This window comes from Taeniopygia guttata, chromosome 7 (assembly GCF_048771995.1).
Source record: "Taeniopygia guttata chromosome 7, bTaeGut7.mat, whole genome shotgun sequence".
In the NCBI taxonomy this organism is placed as follows: Eukaryota; Metazoa; Chordata; class Aves; order Passeriformes; family Estrildidae; genus Taeniopygia; species Taeniopygia guttata.
The window spans coordinates 22,146,121-22,161,177 of NC_133032.1; the positions used below are offsets into that span (position 1 = coordinate 22,146,121).

The 15,057-nt window shown below is 37.5% G+C and overlaps 1 protein-coding gene across 1 annotated transcript in view; it reads right to left on the reverse strand.

Annotated features, from left to right (window-relative positions):
- Nucleotides 1-5,555: 5,555 nt before the first annotated feature.
- Nucleotides 5,556-15,057, reverse strand: part of FAM117B (family with sequence similarity 117 member B) — a 29,144-nt gene continuing 19,642 nt past the window's right edge. Inside the window, exons 6-8 of the mRNA XM_012574986.5 lie at nucleotides 14,635-14,860; nucleotides 13,674-13,794; nucleotides 5,556-11,458 (exon numbers count right to left, since the gene is read on the reverse strand). Of these exons, the coding sequence (XP_012430440.4) occupies nucleotides 11,140-11,458; nucleotides 13,674-13,794; nucleotides 14,635-14,860 (666 nt within the window). The 3' untranslated portion in view covers nucleotides 5,556-11,139. The remainder of the gene's footprint in view (nucleotides 11,459-13,673; nucleotides 13,795-14,634; nucleotides 14,861-15,057) is intronic.

The following is a 15,057-nucleotide window of genomic DNA, read 5'->3' on the forward strand; positions in this document are numbered from 1 at the left end:
GGTCTTCACCCAGAGGGTGGCGGGGCACTGGAACAGGCTCCCCAGGGAAGTGGTCTCAGCACCAAGCCTGACAGAGTTCAGGAAGCATTTGAACAATGCTGTCAGGTACAGAATGTGACTCTTGGGGATGGTTCTGTGCATGGCCAGGAGTTGAACTCAGTGATCCTTATGGTCCCTTCCAACTCAGCTTACTCTGTGATTCTGTATCAACTATCATTCCTCTCCTCTAGCTGATTTGAAAAACCCAACCATTCTGTACTGAAACATGATAACAACAACATTAATATTTTCCACACAAAGCTCTGCAAGAGGAAAAGGAGGAGGGAGTGTTTCAGCTTGAAAGACCAGGAGTCACCCAGCCTAAGACAGTAGTGCACATTTTCAATGCTTCCCAGTCAGAGGCACGTCCATGATAATCCAGAAATGAGAGGAACAGCTGGCTAATTAATACACTAGCCACATGCAATGTTAGGATGAATCAATCCAGCTACAGCTTCAAAAGTCCCAACACATCTACAGAGAGGAAAAGCTTTGCTCTGCCTTCTTATAGTGACCAACAAACTTCTATGTCACCTGCAGAATCAGTAACTCCAAAGCATGAAAAAATTTCTACAGACCCTGGACTTTCAAATGAGAACATGCACTCATTTAAGAAATGCCAGTTGAAATCTAGAAGCAACCAAATGAAAATTTCACTTATAGAAATGAATTTTTCATCTTGAAAGTAGGTTATGATAGAGTTATCTGAATAAGTTTACACATAAAGACATTACATTCCACTGTCCTACTTTACATATTTCTAAGTTTTACAGGAGAGAAGACAACTAGAAAACTAAAGGAAGTAAAATTCTGTTGTGTTTTGGCAATTAGAAAATTGAAAGAATACAATTAGTCAATTCTCAATATATCAGGTTAATATTCTGGGAATCTGGATCCCTTACTAAGTCCTGATTTGTTCAGCATTGAAGACATCAGCCAGAAAACTGAAAATACATTAAGGATTGGGTTTAGAATTTCATAGTTTGAATGCACACTCTTCAAACATACTCTTTAAAGTACTCAGCCAAGTTGCTTTTTCTTAACAAAGAAAACAAGAATCAGAAATAGGCTTGGACTGAGTAGATTAAACTGAATTCTTGTAGACTTTCCAGTAAATCCCTTAAATTTTTTTTTGTTTTGAAATTTAGGTGCAATTGTCTTGTATGCAATAAATACAGTTCTCATGTTCCTCAAATCTGTATTACTACTCCAGCTAAAAAAATAAAGTAAGAACCACCATCTCTAATTCTTACAATAATCATAGGTCTTGTAAAGCATGCTTTGTAATGTAAAATATGTAGTGTTCAGCACTACAATAAAATCAGAAAGGAATAATAGCTGATGCAGTTAATAATATCTACTGGAGCATTATTTCCTTAAGCTGCTCAAAGGAAAGACAAAATTTAAACAACTGGAATAAGTACTAATTTATAATAACTGAGTCACCACAGGGCAGCTGTGCCTTGTACTGAATCTAATAGCTCCTATTTTATAGCATTTTAATCTTGTAGTTGACATCCAATTCACTGCTTCCCAAGAAGTTTTTAGCAAAAGTGACAACATCTGAATTTGCAATAGAAAAATGAATATGACCTCTTGTCCTGTGGATCTTTTAGGCTCCCACAAACTCATTTTTCTCTCCTTGAGAGGTCAATCACACTTGGCACTTCCCATTGCAAGCACCACACTACAATGTTAGCCAGCACTTTTGGCTCAGGGAGAGAATTTGTTCTTTACTTTGCATGCTCTAAGTCCTCTACTACCAGAAAATGTGCCAGTAAGAGAAGGGGAAAAAAGTAACGTAAACACTCCTACCAAATAGCATTTGACACCGGCTGTACCCAGTCTCATGAAATGGAACTCAGGCTGAAGGATGGAGAAAACTTTCAAGCAGATTGCCTTCTATTGGATTATGAAATACTTCTTGCAAGAAACACCAAGCTTGTACTTTATTAGGATCCCAATTCTAGGTGATCTAAAACAGTCTTTGAGTTGCATTCAGTGTATGAAGTGACTACCACTTCATTGCATGGACCAATCAATTCAAGTTAGGTCAGCACTTCTAGTGTGTTGAGACAAGAATATACTTCAATTACTTTTTTTGTCTACAGATATATCCTGAGGTCAATTAAAATATTTTATTATTTAAAAAGGTCTTATTTTATTTAACAACAAACATTATCTTATATTTTTTTTCTTAGCTGTCCAGAATAGTATCATAACTGTATCAACATGGTTCAGTATTTTTGCAGATCTGGATCTCCTTTCAAATCCAGATGCCACTGGATATTCAGTGAACTGCTTAATATTTAGACAGTTACCCTATGGGCAGATATTGACAGTATTGTATTACAATGGTCTTTAAAACAGACTCATTTCATTTTACTATTACAAATGGGTTTAACATCCTGCTACAGACAAATACCATCATCTGGTGTGATGGTGAACATTTAAGTTCCAAGAAGAACAGCATTAAAAGGATCCTACTATGAGTTTTAAGAGAAAAATTGGTCTCAAACACCTTAGGTTTGGGACATTTTGGAGCTGTTTGAAAGCCTATTAAGCTGGTATGGTTCAATGCACATAAGATTTGGTTTGTGATGCATCACAGAGGATAAAAAGCGGGGGGGAACTAGATCTAGCTAATTATTTTTTATCCCATGGCCTTCCAAAAATAAAATCCCTGGGGTTATGAGGCAAATAGTAATTCCAGGAAAATACTCCAGGGCATACAAAGGATTCTTTTTAATTGTTCTATCTTCAAGGAAACCACGTGCTTAAGATTGACACCTGAGACAGCAAAGCTGTATTTGGGACATAAAAGCGATGTGACGATGGTATCATTTCCCAACCCTGAGAAAGCCATGAATTTTGATTTTTCATAGAATCATGTAACAGCTTTGGTTGGAAGGGACCTTAAAGATCATCTTGTTCCAACCCCCCTGCAGTGGGCAAGGACACCTTTCATGAGACAAGGCTGCTCAAAGCCCTGTCCAATCAGACTTCCAGGGATGGGGCATCCACAGCTTCTCTGGGCACTTTGAAAGCTTTGGAAGGTCCTGTGACGTTGCAGACAGCAGAACAATTCCAAAGACTAAAACCTTGCAAAAGCACAAAAGATTTGGGCTAGGCCAGGATGTACCCTTCTTTATTAATTTGTCCAGTACAAGATGTTGTAGGTCAAGTTCTGTCCTAACTTGTAATTAACTTCAGAAATTTGAAAAGATGATGGGCAAAGAGAACACATTCTTACCTGCTGCCTGCCTGACACACACAACCAGATTAATTCTGGCAGTGCTCACTGTTCAGCTACTTGCAGTGGACACCAACTGGGAGAAAACAGAGAAACCTCCCTAACAGCCATTTCAATCAGCAGTGAAATTAGTGTTTACAGTGGTCAGCTACACATCTGTAGTTGGAATAGACATCCACAACAAACCGTGCAAACAGTTTCTTAATCAACAGCTTAATTACAGCAGTTACATCCTCATTCTCCTAAGTGTAGGAATTAATGAACAGTGTTCCACTTTGCTTGCAGTAATGAGGTTTTAATCTACTACTAAATCTTTTCTTTACTACAAGCAATGTCACCACAGTGTGAAATTGCTACTGACACCACAGACATGCTCCTATGTCAATGCAAGCATCAGTTATAGGGCCATGGCCCAGTTTACTTGAAACAAGAGTTCTATAAACAGCCAGTGCAGGAGGAGATGAATCAGGCTTGTTTGGCAGGAGTAAGACTTGACAAAAAGTACATGCAGTAGTGATGAATCCAGCCTATTTCAAGTGTGGGAGAACTTCACCTAAATTATCTCCTCCATCCTATTCTAACTTATGTCTGCACTACACAGCACCTAACCAGGACATGTCTGGCAATGAACAGTGCTTCTGTAAATGCTGAACACAGATGAAATAGTGTTAGACAGCAGCACTTCAAAAGTTTTGAAGTCTGGGCAGGATCACTATCTTGTACAATTTCCAAATGGTGAATGAAGAGCCAGGAAAAGTACAGCAAGCAAATATGATGAAAACAAGAAGCCTTGGCTTACAACTTCTATAGTAATTTGCTATGCAGTCAGATCTAACCCCAAGAAAAAACTGAGATACCTGAGAAATCCTCCTAGCAGTCTCCTGCCTGATTATCTCGTATAGTCTGAAGGAAAAAAAAAAAAAAAAAAAAAAAGAGCAGCTATTTAACTGAGGAACATAACTGCTTATGAAAACAGTGAATAAAGAATTGGAAGATGGTCATTGCTCACCACAAAGATGCTCTTTCCATTCTCTTTGTCTTCACAGATGATCTTCATCAGCATCTTAATGTGTCTGGTAGTTTTCCTGTATGTAATGCAAGGTGTGAAGGTATTTTAAACACTAGACATTTACAGTAAAATCATCCTTACATGCATAAAAACAGAAATACTGGATTTGTAATCAATAGTGAAGAAATAGTTTAATAAAGAATGAGGCCACAGCCTATTTAATAAAGAACCAGATCCTGTTCATCTGGAGACAGGCAAACATCCACAGACAACTGAACAGTACAAGAGACTAAAATCTGAGAAAGCATTAAATTCTCTAGACTTCACTGGCTGTAAATTACTCTTTTATATTTCAGCCAAGCATGTTCCTATTTGGATGCAAATTGACCCATGGTCTCTGTCTGTGAAATGCACAATATTGGAAACTTGATGTTGATGTCATATTTATTGTCCCAAACTTTTCCACCACTGAAAAATCACAAGCTAGCTCTGCCTTGAGGGATACACACTAGTAATCCTTCAGTTCTTCAAGATTCTAAGAAATCTATCTATCCATTCTGAAATGAAATATAGCTGACAATGATTTTTCAAAAGGGGAATTGCTCCAAGCTTTTTAGACAAATTAGACCTAAATTTAATATAAGAGCTAGCAAAAAACCCCAAACCCAATAATTTATCTAGTTTACCACTTCTAGTTTAAAGAAGTTTTGGCTCCAAATGCTGCTCATGAAAAAAGATGCTTGTTTTGAGTAAACAGACAGATGTAGAATATGGCACTATTTCAACAATCAGCCTAAGCAGCCTCCTCAGGTAGGTTTCAGCAGTTGCATTCTACTGAACAGCAGAATGAACCTATCAGCAGGAATCCAGGGCTTTTCCTCAGTCCTGTTATCACAATTTCACTCCCAGGAGAACACATGCTGAGTCCTTCTGTTTCCAAAACCCAGGACTTTATGCACCTTCCCGTAAAGGTGGAATTGTAGTGTCTTCAGGAACTGACCAAACTTACTGAAGACGAAGACAGGGAAAGGCAGAATTTTCAGGACTGTTCTCCAGGATGCACTGGAGGAATGAGGGTATGAATTAAACAAATATTTCCATTCTGATGATTTTTTTCCAAAAGGGTTTAAAAAATGCTTATTTTATTTGTAGTAAATGCCCCCTACCCTCAGGGGAAATGCTTAGGTAAATCTCCAGACTGTGCGAACACAAAAATCCCCTGCTACTAAAAATAAATCCAAGATAAGCCCATAGTTTGAAGTGACAACTTTTTATTTTAGGCAAAAACAGAAAAAAAAAAGGCCAAAAACATTCCGCTATTGCAGTTTGTAAAATTTTCACTGTTTTCAGTAGAAACAGTTCACAAGTCAGAACGCAATATTCAAATAACATTGTGCAAAATTGTACTGGCATAACTACACATAGCAAAAAGACTAGTGTAAATCAAGAATTCCATTGAAATTAGTTGAGCTGCTCCAGTTTTACAACAGTGTACATCACCTTAGAATAGGCCCTTTTTTACAGAACATCCCTGGAATTCCTCTTGCTTACAAGAATTGCTTTACATGCAACAAGTAACCTATCAGTACAACATAAGCAAGAACATCTCCACAAGTTATCACAGTGTAACAGAGGAAAACATGTCAGCCAATTTCATACAAAGGCAAATCTAATGGCAGTTTTGAACATCCCTTGACTGCTACTCTCAAAAATTGCACATTTCAATATAAGAAATAATTTAGAATGAAGCCAAGCTATGTTCTTAACTATCAGTACATTGACAATTAGGATGGATGATGAGGTTTGTTTTCTTTCTTTAGCTTAGCAGATTTTCCAAAGAGTGTTGTTCCAAAAGTTTGTATAATAAATGTTAATTTGCAGTGTTATCAGGCCAAGTCCTCTTCTGCTATAGACCTGTCAACACTACAGAAGTCTCTGTAGTCAAATACAAATCCCAATGAAGAACTATTAAACACAGACCATACCTTAAGTATTTACTGATGACATGCAATGAAACCAAGCAAGCAGTAACCGGACTCCATTTCCATTTGGAGCATTCAGAAAGAGCCGGCTGTAGTTCAGCTGGGGTACAGGACTGGAATTTCACAGAACACTTGTGAGTAGTTAACATTCTCCCCCGACTTGACATGCAAAGTAACAGTTTCCAGATAATGTATATAAGTCATTCTTTGTATAAACAGAACACTAAGAGTTGAACTGATTTTCAGAGATGCTGAATGCTTACAAACTCGCATCAAGAAAATACACAGGTACATCTTGCAGTGATTGGTAACTTTGTTTTCCTGTACACCCATTTTTCCAAATATGGGTATACAATTCTAAAAGAACACTTTAATCACAGTAAAATCAATTGCTTTCCCCAGTGCTTTTCACCTCCCTAGGTTATGAAGGGCTTAACTTCTACTGCCTTTCCTAAAAATGAACATTTTTGGTTTAACATATAATAACCTGGCTCGGATCTAAGTCATCTGATGAAGGGTTCACACCTGCACTATGGAATTATATGGAGAAAGTACAGTCCTGATGTTCTTGTGTGTTTAGGTGCTTTTATTTCTTTCTTGCAGGTTATAGTAATCTCATGAGGAAAAGTAAAAACAACACACAAGCTTTATTCTGGAGATGCATGTAAGCGTGCATCAGTTCTAGAAGATAACAGCTTTGCATGTCTGTACATAGGAAAAAAATAATAAAAGGTTCTCAAAAATACCAGCTCTGCCTTCAACCATGCAAATTAAAGCAGCAGACCTGTGTGCCTGCACACAGTAAATCAAATGGAAATCAAGACACCCAAGAAGTCATCCTGCAGGAATGACTGCTGTAACTGCAAGTCTCTGGTGACTTCCTACACATCCTCCTTTGCCCTCTCAGCTTGATGGAGGAGCTGTCAAGCACTCAGCAAGGAAACATTTAGCAAGGAATTACGGACATCACTGGCACTGAGTTTCTGTAAAGACATCAATCAGCATTTTAGAGATGGCAGGGAGAGAGAACAGATAATACTTCAGCAAGGAATTACTGTGCTACCACTGAATTCTCTTAACAAGCAAGAAGAAGTTTGGCCTGAGGCAGAGGAAAAGGTTAATGGATATGACTTTGTTTCCTTCTTCCCAAAAAGCTCAGCCTCAGTGTTTTTCAACAGTCTCAGACACTGAATTCCAGGAAATTGTATTTTAGAACAAATCAAAAAATAGCCCTGAGACTAAACATACTTTATAAGAGCTGCTATTGCTTTATGTAAACCAAACACAGCAATCATTTACTGCCACAGTAAGCAATATTTAATTTTTACTCCCTTTTCTTTTTTGCTCACTTGGGATACATACCTGAAAGCAACAATTTCTTTCCAAGATATATGCACTTAAGCACTGTCTGTTACTTTTCCAAGTACTTAAATACTACAGGATTATGGCACCAAGCAAGCAAAGAATAGCTGATGCAGGCCAAACTTTACCAAAGGAGCCCTCTTCCTCTGTGCCTTGAGTTTTTGAAAAAACAATTCTAATTATCACATCTGTGACCATGGACTTTGTTACAATGAACTCCTTCCTTGTGATTTAAGTAGAAATTACAACTGGAGTAATAGCATTTAGTATATCTCAAAATCAATTGTCAGTGTTATTGAACACAACCACCAGCCTTTAAGTGTGGCTAGAAGTGTAGCACATCAAGAGAACAAGAATATCAAATGCATCAAGTTGTGCATAAAAATAGACTTTTGCTTTTTCTCAAGCTACAAAGTAGGCAATCGGGGAACTGACTAGGTCTATGCATAGTTAGGATTTTAAGTAAGCCAAAAGAATTTGAACTCTTTCAGTAAAACGGTGCTTGTGTAATGCACAGGGCAGCTCCCTCCAAAAATGAATATCCCACCCTATACATAAAAGAGTTTTTAAAAAGCTCCATGCATTCTCAAAGCTATTTGCAAATCGATTTAAATACTTAAGCTAACAGCTATGCTATGGCACAAGACAGCACATAAAAAATTTAAGGCTAATTTTTGTCTGCACACATCAAAGCTGGTCTCAGAACAAGAGTTGACATATTTTCTTAACTCTGAGTCTTTAGTGTGGATTCATAAACTTGAGCTGCCATAGCAATAGTAGAGTTGTCCTGCATATAAAAAAGACTGAATGTTGTCCTGAATGCAGTTCTTTTATAAAAAGCAAAAACTTCACACATTTACATTTGGTTTTTATCAGAGCAGCTCACTAATTTGTACAGTACATTGTCCAATAACATACAAGGTAAACTACCAGAGAGATACTCGAGTCCTACAACAACAGGTGCAAAAGAAAGTCCTACAGTAAGAAAGCTCACTGCTGTTTGGGAGAGTACACAATGTGATGGAAACAAACATCAGAGTGCATTTTGGTGAAGTCAGTTAAGTGTCAAGGCTGTAATAAAGGCTATTTGTTAACTTTAGCCCTTTTTAATGGCTTCTTAACCATTCCGTTAAGATCTCCTAACAAAGTACTAGGCAGTTTGGCAACAATGAAGTTCTTTACATGCTACTGTTACAGAAATAGAAAATAAGACTTAAAAGCACTTCCTTCGCCTGAATATGATGTGGATTCAGTCACACCAGGTTTAAACAAACCTATCTAAAGCAGTAAATTTTAGACTTCAAATTGCACTGTAGTGTTTCAGAAGAAACAAATTAATATCCACAAAGCCTATAAAAGAACTATCAGCTGGCAAAATTACACAAATTTGATGCATAAAGCTGCTTATTTTTAAAGCTCTGCTCCTCAGCAACTCCAGGTGACTGACAATGTCAGTGCAAATCAAAACTGTTACTTCAAAACAATCCTGTCCATTTTCATGGGAAGGTAGTAAGCCAAATTATGCCTGTCTGCTAATATAACAGGTGAAATACTTTCATACCTGCTGGTACAGTTTTAATTTACTGGGTTTTTTTTTTTTTTTTTGCATAATGTTTTAAAACTACTATAAATTGAGAACTTGTACATTCTAGCATGATTTACACTTGCTGAATGAAGTACACTGCAATCATAGTTACTAATACAGAACTTAAAGGAAGAGCAAATATGCATCAAATTATGATTATTATCAGCACATATATGCTGAGTTTTTTCTTTAAATCAAAATGTTTGCAAGCAAATTCATCATATTAAGCACTGCACAAGACTTATATTTGCAGTATCACCTTTAAATAGTTGCCATTATGAGGAGACCTGAGAATACAACTGATCCATGGAAACTATGTCGATGGAAGTTGTGTATATACAAGCAGTGAGACCCGCTTGTGTGTAATAGACCAATATTTAGACCCAGAGACTGCCCACAATGACACTTACTTTGAAATTACTGAATCTAACTCTGTTAAAGAGGTACAAGATCAACGTGTTTTATAAGCAACTATGACACTGGTATTCAGGTCATTGCAGTTTTCTGTGTATCTATAATTGTATTAACTCAAACCCAAGTAATGCACTACAGGAACACATGAGAAACCTCAGTGAAGTTCCTGAATAGTTTCTGTTTGCAGTTGCCTTCTGCCCCCCTCCACCCCCCATTTTTGCCTTTCATTTGAATGTCAAAGCAACTATTAACTGCCACATTATCAGGACAAACCAAGTATCAAAAAAAATCCTCTGTTTTACATGCCAGCCTAAGGTGCTAGTCAAAAAGAGAGAACATATCTGCTGCTGTAAACTTCTGCATAACAGATATCATGCCTGACAAACCATCACCTTCAAGAGACACACAAACACCACTATGACAAAAGGGAGGAAACCATGCACAGATATTTCAGTATTATGTGGCCAGGGTCTATAATACAGTGATGAGTCATGTCACGGCAAATTTGTACCAAGAGTGATTAATGTTTCAGGCTGACTCATAAGGATCTAAGCAAGCCTGTAAGAGCCAAGTATTTTCTGGAAGAAAGAATACTGAGTAAGAGGATAATATGCTTTTTCCCTACATCTGCACAGAAATTTTACAGACAAATAGGGCAAGTGCTTTAAAATGCAATTTTCCAGCCAATAAACCAACACTAGTAGGAATTCTGTGAAGGAAAGAATTTTAAGAATGTGACTTACCAGAAGCACAAAATTTTTGATATCAAAAAAATGTACACTATATACTAACACTGTTTTTGCATACTCTTCTGTTTTAAAAGTTTCAAACGTATTAACTTGTTTTGCTTTTTTTAGGTCTGAGGCTGTTCAGCAAGGTCACATAATTTGAGACTGCTGCAATAGTTCAGCAATCCTTTGGTCCCATCAGCTGTAGCCAGCCAAGTATAAAAGAACCTTCCCTACCAAAGGAAAAAAAAAAAAAAAAAAAGAGTAGGGGGATCATCACCAGGAAACACCATCTGCTACAAACCAGAAAGGCAAAACTTTGTTACAAAATACACATTTTCATACAAAAGACATCTTGCAAAACCATCTGATTGCCCCTCCCTCTGCAGATCACAATGGTAAATGGGATCAGCTGGCTGGTCTTGAGACTTGTTTTAATGGGAAAGAAAAAGTCAGAGGACACAAACCATCACAACAACTGGTCCTTTAAATGGGAAAGGATTATGATAGTCTTTGTTTTCACCAGTGTTTAAAAAATGCAGACAAGAAACAGAACCAGTCTTCAAAAGCAGAAAGTACACAGCATATCAGCTGCTGCATCTCCTGAACTTCCCAATGTGCTACCAAACTGTCAATTATATAAACAGTTTGATTTTGGCAGTGCCATAAATTGTTAAAACAACATGTGTGTGTGATCAGAAAGGTCCGGTCAACTAGTTCCATTTTTTTCCCAGTAGTTGCCCAGAAAAACGTCAAGACAATCTAAATTATTCTTCAGCTTCCTCAATACATCCTGGCTGCTGGAGCAGAGAGGTCTGTGGTATTACTGTACTTGTTCCACGAGAGATCCTGTCTTGATCTGTGTTTGTAGTCAAGGAGGCCATAGAAATGGGCTGTAACAAGCCAGGCGTCATGCTGGAGGAGACAGTCAGGCTGTGTGTAGTGCCCTTAAGTGTGAGATCCTGTGTGGGAAGAAGTGGCTTGAGGATGCTGACAAGACAGAAAGCAGAGCCACTTTTCGGAATGAAATTCACTTTGTTCTTGTCAGGGCAATAGAAGGCTGGAATTTCATGCAATGGCTTTGGCCTAGAAATAAAATACACACAATAGTTTTATGGAACAATCAAATTCTGCCAATGGCAGGGATGTATTGCTGAACACATCATCAGAAACAAGTCAAAGTTTCAACTTGAAGTATTTCAGCTACTCAAAAATGCCTTAATGACACTCACAGCACACAGCAAATGACAAGATGGTTTAAACCACTTGTTTAAATGTGCTGCAAGGCGACAGCATGTTCTTAGGGCAGGCTGTTTCCAAACCTAAGGAACTCAACCAACTTCATGCTTGATCACAAACCCTATCCGTGAATTAGCACATTCATTATATGAGAAAGTATTTTCAATCACGTTCTCCAGAAGCTTTCACAACCCAACTGGTTCTACTCCACATACAGACACTATTTATACAGCAAGCCCTGTGAAAGAAAGCTGGCATAGCAATGGTTCTAACACTGCCTATCTCAAAGAGGTTCATAATCATCTTGGGTTCCCCTTTCCTATAGTTTTGCCTGCTTTGCATGTTCACATGAGTGTGCCCTGACTCAGAGCAGAAGACGACCCTAATCTTACTAAAAAACTCAATGCAGAGAGTAAAATGTAGTTTTCCTGATCAAGTACCTATAATCTGTGAAGGAAGTGTGGAACACAAATCTAGATCCCGACTTGCAGTTTGCCATCTCAGCACAGAACTCAGCTCAAGACATGCTTTAAGAAAAACAGAGCTGGAATGGAAATCATGGATAGCTTAGGAATGCCTTCTGTGTTCTTACGCTGCAATGCAAATCTACTTACAGTAGCCAAAATCTACTTCAAGACGGAGCTATAGAAATCTGCTTTAAAGTCTCTGTTTACTGCTTGAAAATAGCCACCAGAAATTTTTATTCACTTTTTGTTGTTGCCAGCATTGTCCTTTAGCCCATAACCTCTCCCTCCCTTCCTTGTGTTTGTAAAAGAGCCATGTTCACTTTGGTCTTTGTTTTACTAAGCCAAGGAAACCAATTTTCCAGTATATTTTTGTAGAAATATTTTATACTGAAAAGTAATCCTGTTCATAAAACACCATACATTTCCATGCTAGGCAATTCTCCCCAGTGTCCAGAAAATTCAACCCCACTTGTAAATTTTCTTCCCAAATGAAAATCCTGTATAGGATTTTCAAATAGAGATTATGTTAAACAAAGGTTGAGCTTTAAATAGTTCCACTCATGTATTCCACAGATACATGGAATTCACATAACAGACATGAAAAGATGTTTCTTTCATGAGACTGTAGTGTCTGAGGATTGCTATAGCTATGTAGAAACTTCTGTAGAAGCCTGCTTCACTCTGCAGCAGAACAGTCCTATAATTACAAAGAGAAGACTTCCTAAAAGAAATGCAAATACAAGTCAAACTGCAATAGAGTATGTTCCTGTAGTAAGTGAATACTAACTATCTAACGTCAGTGACATAGTTTACACACGCTAAAATACAGAAAGGTAACTTCAGTTACTGTAACCCTTCCCACATTGCTATGGGACAGACTGTAGAAACTTCTCAAAATCCATTTGCACAGGTCAGCCAAGCTAATTTTCTTTTTAACTGACATTTATACTAGATGGCATTCTTGAGACAATGTAAGAGAAAGGTAACCAATCTATACTCCTTATGTGACAAGATGGAATTTTTAACTGTAGGTTAAGATTCTAGCATACAAGTGACATAAGGGTATAAAAACCCATCTGAAATAATAATAAAACATAACCTCCCAGAATATTCTCAAATGACAAAAATTGGCTTTTTCAGAATAATCAAAGCATCAAATACTCAGGGTCAAGTTCACTACTCTGTCACTAGAAGTTTCACAACTACATTGATTTAGCTGAAAAGAATATGGTCTTCAGAGTCTGGATTACTGGATATGCCTGTCAAGCTGTGACATACATTAGATGATGTTACAGCCTGTTATTACCTCTCCCCCTGTCTGATTATTTGAGTTCTTTTCCCACTATCTGCCAGGTAAGAGACTCTTCTCAAATTATGCTGTTTTTTAAAAAACATCAGTCAAGATTTTAACACTAAATTCCAGCAGTAAAATATATACAGATATGCCAATATATAATCACACTAAAAAGCAGAGATCAGGTTGTTAGCATGGCTTTAGCAACTAGACTAATACCTTCTATCTGACATAAAATCAATAAAGCAATAATTAATCTAATGCTTAGATGTTATTTCTTATGTAGAAAAAATCAACTTACAAGTTTTCCTCAAAGACTTTCACCTTTTCACAGCCCTCAGGAGGTTCACGCTTGAACATGTAGCTGTTGTTGGGTTTTGGCGAGGTAGCGTATTTTGGCAAGGGAGAATTATTCCCATTTTCTGCAGGAAGAGTTTCTCATTATGTAAATGTGACACACTATAAAAAAACTACAAGAGCTACTCCTAAAAGTCCCCCAAATTTAAAGCCACTTCATTACCAATGTTATGAAATTCAAAAACATTTTCATTTACCTTCAAAGCCTTCATTTGCAAATAAGCTTTCTTATCTCAATTCCTTTCCTTCTTTTGGTTTTTCCTTGTAACATTTCCAGGCTCCTCTGCAATCTCTGATCACTCCTGGACATTTTCAACTTTTAACTGCAAAGCTAAATCTATGGTTCTGTACTGCCACCATCTACCCAAAAGAAATGGGCAGAAGCCATATTCTTTAAAAAAACGGAACTGGCTTATGTTGAATTACAAAATTCTCCTAGGATCTCTCAAAAGATTCCAGATAAAAAAAAGAATATTTAAATAAACTAAATACTTAAACTTTTATGGGTATGTGTATAAAATGCTATAAGGTTGCAGATTTTGGCCAAGATCATAAAAAGTACCCAACACAAGCAACAGGACTACTGTGCTGTTTCACCTGATACCGTACATTCTTGCTTCCTCAACCTGCTTAAAATACTTGAATGATGTATTATTTAAAAGAAAAGCTTTTTGGGAAGCACATTCCTTAGTCACATCTACCCAGCCTTAATTAATATGTGTGCACACACATAGAGCATTTTGAGCAATTTGGAAAAAATCCTGATCACTTACAAAAAAACATACAAAAAACTCTACATTCTACCATTTCTCCATGGATGCAGGGAACAAACCCTCTCTCTTACTCATGTAGCTAAGCATGTTGCATAAGTTCAGCATTGTTGAACTTTTAAAGTGACACAGTACCTTTATCTCTGGAATCACCAAGCAGATCATCTGCAGAACACGGACTTTCCTCACTGCCTTCATTACAGATGGTAAGAAATGAGGTTGGAGACACTGACTGGGAGCGGCTGCTGTTGTTACTGCCCTTGTCTGCTCCACCGGGTGTTTGGGTATCAATGCTGCGAGTGCTGCTGCTGCGCTGCACCAATGGAGGCGGGGCACGGTGCCCGTCTGGAATATCTTGAGGCTGTTAAAATTAAAGGTATCAAACAGCTGCTCTTGTCTGGATAGATATTTCTTTAAGGTCTGAGAGTCTTTTTGGGTTTCATAAAATCATTTGAGGTAGAAAATTCAATTCGTTACGTGCAACTCCAAAAGAAACTAAAATGTCAGGTTCAGAAACTAAGGACAACAATTCTTAAGATTTCACATCATCACAGAATT